This window comes from Cannabis sativa, chromosome 1, assembly GCF_029168945.1.
Source record: "Cannabis sativa cultivar Pink pepper isolate KNU-18-1 chromosome 1, ASM2916894v1, whole genome shotgun sequence".
Classification (NCBI taxonomy): Eukaryota; Viridiplantae; Streptophyta; class Magnoliopsida; order Rosales; family Cannabaceae; genus Cannabis; species Cannabis sativa.
The window spans coordinates 36,394,451-36,398,799 of record NC_083601.1 but is presented as its reverse complement, the minus strand read 5'-3'; the positions used below and the strand labels follow the sequence as shown (position 1 = coordinate 36,398,799).

The 4,349-nt window shown below is 34.8% G+C and overlaps 1 protein-coding gene across 1 annotated transcript; it reads right to left on the bottom strand.

Annotated features, from left to right (window-relative positions):
- Positions 1 to 610: 610 nt before the first annotated feature.
- LOC115704688 (uncharacterized) lies at positions 611 to 2,585 on the bottom strand. The gene is made up of 3 exons (XM_030631888.2): positions 2,137 to 2,585; positions 1,749 to 1,819; positions 611 to 1,512 (listed from the first exon to the last, which is right to left on the bottom strand). Exons 1-3 carry the CDS (start codon positions 2,281 to 2,283, stop codon positions 783 to 785), a joined length of 948 nt encoding a protein of 315 aa, XP_030487748.1. The 5' UTR covers positions 2,284 to 2,585; the 3' UTR covers positions 611 to 782.
- Positions 2,586 to 4,349: the final 1,764 nt, after the last annotated feature.

Sequence of the window (4,349 nt, the reverse complement as noted above, 5' to 3'; positions counted from 1 at the left end):
AAAAGAAATTATTTTGAAGTGTAGAAATAAAAATTAAAAAAAAAACACTCTTTCATTTTTTCTATAAAATATATATTTTCAGTTTATATTATTTTTTATTTTTTTCCTTTTTCACATTTTTAAAAAAATACATAAATAAAATAAAAATTAATTATATATTTTAAAGATTAATACAAAAAAATTAAAATAAATATATTTTAAATACATTATCTAAAAAATACTTAAAACATTTATTGAAATTGATGCAAAATAATGAGAGAAATGAAATTTAAAAAATATATACATTTAAAGAGTAAATTTTTAAAATTGGTTTTATTATTATTTTTTTTTAATATCGGAGTGTATTGTAATACCCACTTTACCCCTTCCATGTCACTCTCCAAACCAAGTGGGACCAAAATTGACAACAATACCCTTTTCATTTCAATCGGAAGAGACTAATAATTTTCTTCGGTCCACCAGATATTCACACCCTAAAATTACTCCCAAAACCAGAGATACTCTAACCCCACCCACTACACAATATGGAAATTTAACACCAAAAATAAATAAATAAAATCATACATATTATCCAATATTCCCAAACCCTAAAAACACCCACCAAAAAACATAACACAAAAACAGTCAATCTCTTCTTATTTCATTTTTTGTTAAATACAACAACATATATATAAGAAGAGAAATTAATTAACGACTACGATTACAATACAAATTAATTAATACTTGAAAAGAAAAGCTTAAAATTTTAAACGTTAACCCTTAAAATAAAATTGGTTCACTATTTACATTAGGGATTTCAACGATCGAGCCTTGACCGGCTTCCGCATCCGTTTCTTACCGTTATCGCCACTGGCAGTATCTTCATCATCCTCGTCATCGTCAAAATCATAGTCGAATTCATCGTTATCCATTAAAGTCGTCGTATTCGACGACGACGGCGGCCGTGGTGGCGGTGGGCTATGATCCGATGAATCGCTATTCTCTTCCTCAGCGGCGGCCACCGTGGCCGCCCTAACTTCACCTCTCTCCCCTCTCTTCCTTCCCCATAGAGGACCAAACCCAGAATAATAGTAAAATTCATATGGGTTTGTGGAATTATTCAAACCCTTCTTGGTGGCGGCGGCGCGTCCCCTCGTTCGGCGAACTCCGGTGGCGTCGACGGCAGCTGATTTGGCCTTAGTAGAAGTAGAAGTAGTAGTGATAGTAGTATCGTAGTTAGTACTATTATTAGTGTTATGGGCATAAGACCTAAGGAGAGTCAAATGGTGGTGGCAAAAGGAGTAACCGTCTTTAGCTCGTTTTTTACATTGCCATCCTTTGCCGTCGTTTTTCTGGCACAATAATAATACTTCACCAACGACAGTACTACTGGACGAAGCTCGATGTAATTCGTTGTCGTTCGATAGTTGTTTATATATAATATTATTGTCGTTTTTGACGATAATATCATCATTATTATTATCCTTAATGATCATTATAGGGTCTTCGCCCACGTCCATCAACGATGACACACTGCTTTCGCAAAACCCATATATGTATTAATTGCAGTACAACCCAGAAGCTTAAAGAATTTCGTCACCACAAAAATTAATGAATACGAAAAACCCTAACTAATAACAGTAACAGTCGAGTCTCGATAAAATGAATCTCATCAACAACTTTGAAAAAAGAATAATAGCAAGACAGTCAATAATTAGAATAATAATAATATGGATGAGTGGATTATGCTTATTATAATTAATATTTACCTCTCTACTGCTCCAATATTAGAATCGCCAAGGCTCCCATTCCCGGTGAAACTATCTTCATCCCCTTCTGTCTGTATATATTTAATAATAATAATAATAATGATGAAACCGAAAAAACAAAATAATGAGGAAAACCCACTAACCTAATCGGCCGTTGTTGGCCAAACAGAATAAGAGAATGAAATTTAGGGTTTGAGTAACCCTAAAAGAATAATGAGAAACGATAAAAAGATAAAATGATAATAATAAGAAGAAAAACCCTAGTGAATAATAATAATAATAATGATGATGAAAAAGAAAATGCAGAAGAGGGGTTGGGGTAGATCTGCGATGGGTAGAGAAAGAGAAATGAGGGAAGAAGAAGAAGAAGGGGGAGAGGAGAAGTAACCTGGTTGGAGAAAGAGTATTGGGCGAAAGGAATCACATCCCAGGGAGACTGGTTGAGCTGGCACACGTGCGACTGCAGAACCTCGGGAGCTGAAGCGTGCGAAGAGAATAGCAAAGGGGAGACCTTCGCGTTCTTCCGGATCCTCATCTTCTTCCTCTTCTCCTCTCTTCCTTTCTTTCTTTCTTTCGAAGACGAAATCAATAGAAAGATACCTGTCTGTCAATATATATATAATAAATATAAAATTAGATATTTATATGTAAGAAAGTTAAAAGAAGATCGATGGAAGAGGTAGCGAGGCGCATTGGAAAACGACGACGTTTTGGAGTCCAACGCAACGCCCAAATATAAAAAACGGTCTTAGGGTTTATTTATTTAATTTTATTTTTATTATGTAATTTTTGAGAATAATATTGTGAAAAAAACGAGAGAGAAGAGAAAGGGTGGGGTGGGTTTTTGGCAGATCTCACACAGAACTCGATAATAATAATCAGGGCTTTTCTTCACTTTCTTTTCTGTTGCTTTCTCGGCCCTTCATTCATGTGTTTAGTTTTTTGGTTTATTATTTTACTATTTTACCCTTACTATTTTCACTTATTTACATCAACTGGTATTTTAGGAGTAGCAAATAGAGGTAGGGAGAAAGCAAACAAAGCTGCCGCAATTACACGTCATAATAGTTGTCCCTAACTCCTTTTTTTTTTTTTAATATTTTTTTATATCAAAATTTTACGCAATGAGAATCAATATTCCTGTGTGGTCGATTCTACTCAGCAGCATTTAATTTTTTATATTGATTTAATTAAGACGTGCGATCACTTATACAATATAAATTATTCTTTTTTGACAATATATATAAAGGGAAATTTGACATTTTATGCTTAAAAATGTGTAATGGTGTTAAATTATACCATCATCCTAAGAATTTGGTAACTATGCCTAGGGGTGTTCATTGGATCACATCCAATATTTTTAGGCCTATCCAGATCCGATCCAATCATATATTGGATGTTAGATTTTACCATCCGATCCGATCCAATTAATTTCATCATCCAATCGATCCAACATCCATTGGATGTTGGATTGGATCGGTTCTATCCATTGGATGTATTTCATATATATTTATTTATTTAATTTGGGTTTATCCAATATTTTAAACCTAGTATTTTTTGGATCGGATTGGATCCATCCAGTATTTTAGATCCAGTATGTATTGGATCAGACTGGATCCATCCAATCCAAGAAAAAAAGAGTAAAACTTTAATGCTAATTTTCATATATACATATAAATTTGACGTATAACAATATAAAATCTAATTACTCATCCAAACTAAATGAAAATACTAATTAGTTCGATTGGATGTTGGATGTATTGGATTTTTAGACACCCCATCCACCATCCGATCCGATCCAATTGGATATTTAAAAATAACATCCAATCCGATCCGATCACAATTGGATATCCAATGTTTGGCGGTCGGTTGTAATTGGATCGGTCGGTTCTCATTGGATTGGATCAATTTATGCACACCCCTAATTGCCAATCTTTTAATGGTAACCCCAAAATGCCCTCTCCTCAAACCCAAAAAAATCAGCCCCTCATTTCTCTCTCTTTCCCTCTCGTTTGATCTCTCTCTCTTTCTTCTCTCACTCTTTCTCTTCTCGCACTCTCTCTCTTTCACTTTGTCTCTCTTTCTCATTGCTCTCTCCGTTGCCACCGACTGCCGCCGCCTGCCACCTCCACGTCTTGGCCGACTGCCACCTTGAAGATTTTCACCCTCAAAGTCCACCACACTCAACAAAGCAATGGGTAAGTATTTTTCTTAGTAAATAGTGTTGTTTTTTGTTGTATTGTATGGATCTGAACGTTGTTAGTTGTAATATGTGACTTTTGTGTCCTTGAAATGGAGGTAGAGTTTGTGGCTAACAGTCTGTGTTTTTCTGGGTTTTTTTTGGTTTTGGCGATTTTATGCGACATAATGCGATGTGTTGTGCGATGTCATGAGAAATCTGAGGTTAGGGATGACATGATCAATTTTGGCGACTTTGTACGATTATTGTACGATTGTATATGCGATATTAATGTTTGGCGATTTGTGTGCGATTTATATTGCGTCGTTATGCGATTTTGTTGATTTCCAGATATTGTGCGACTTTATGCGATTTCTTTCCTTTGTTGTGCGATTATTGTGCGACATCATAACTGGTTTATT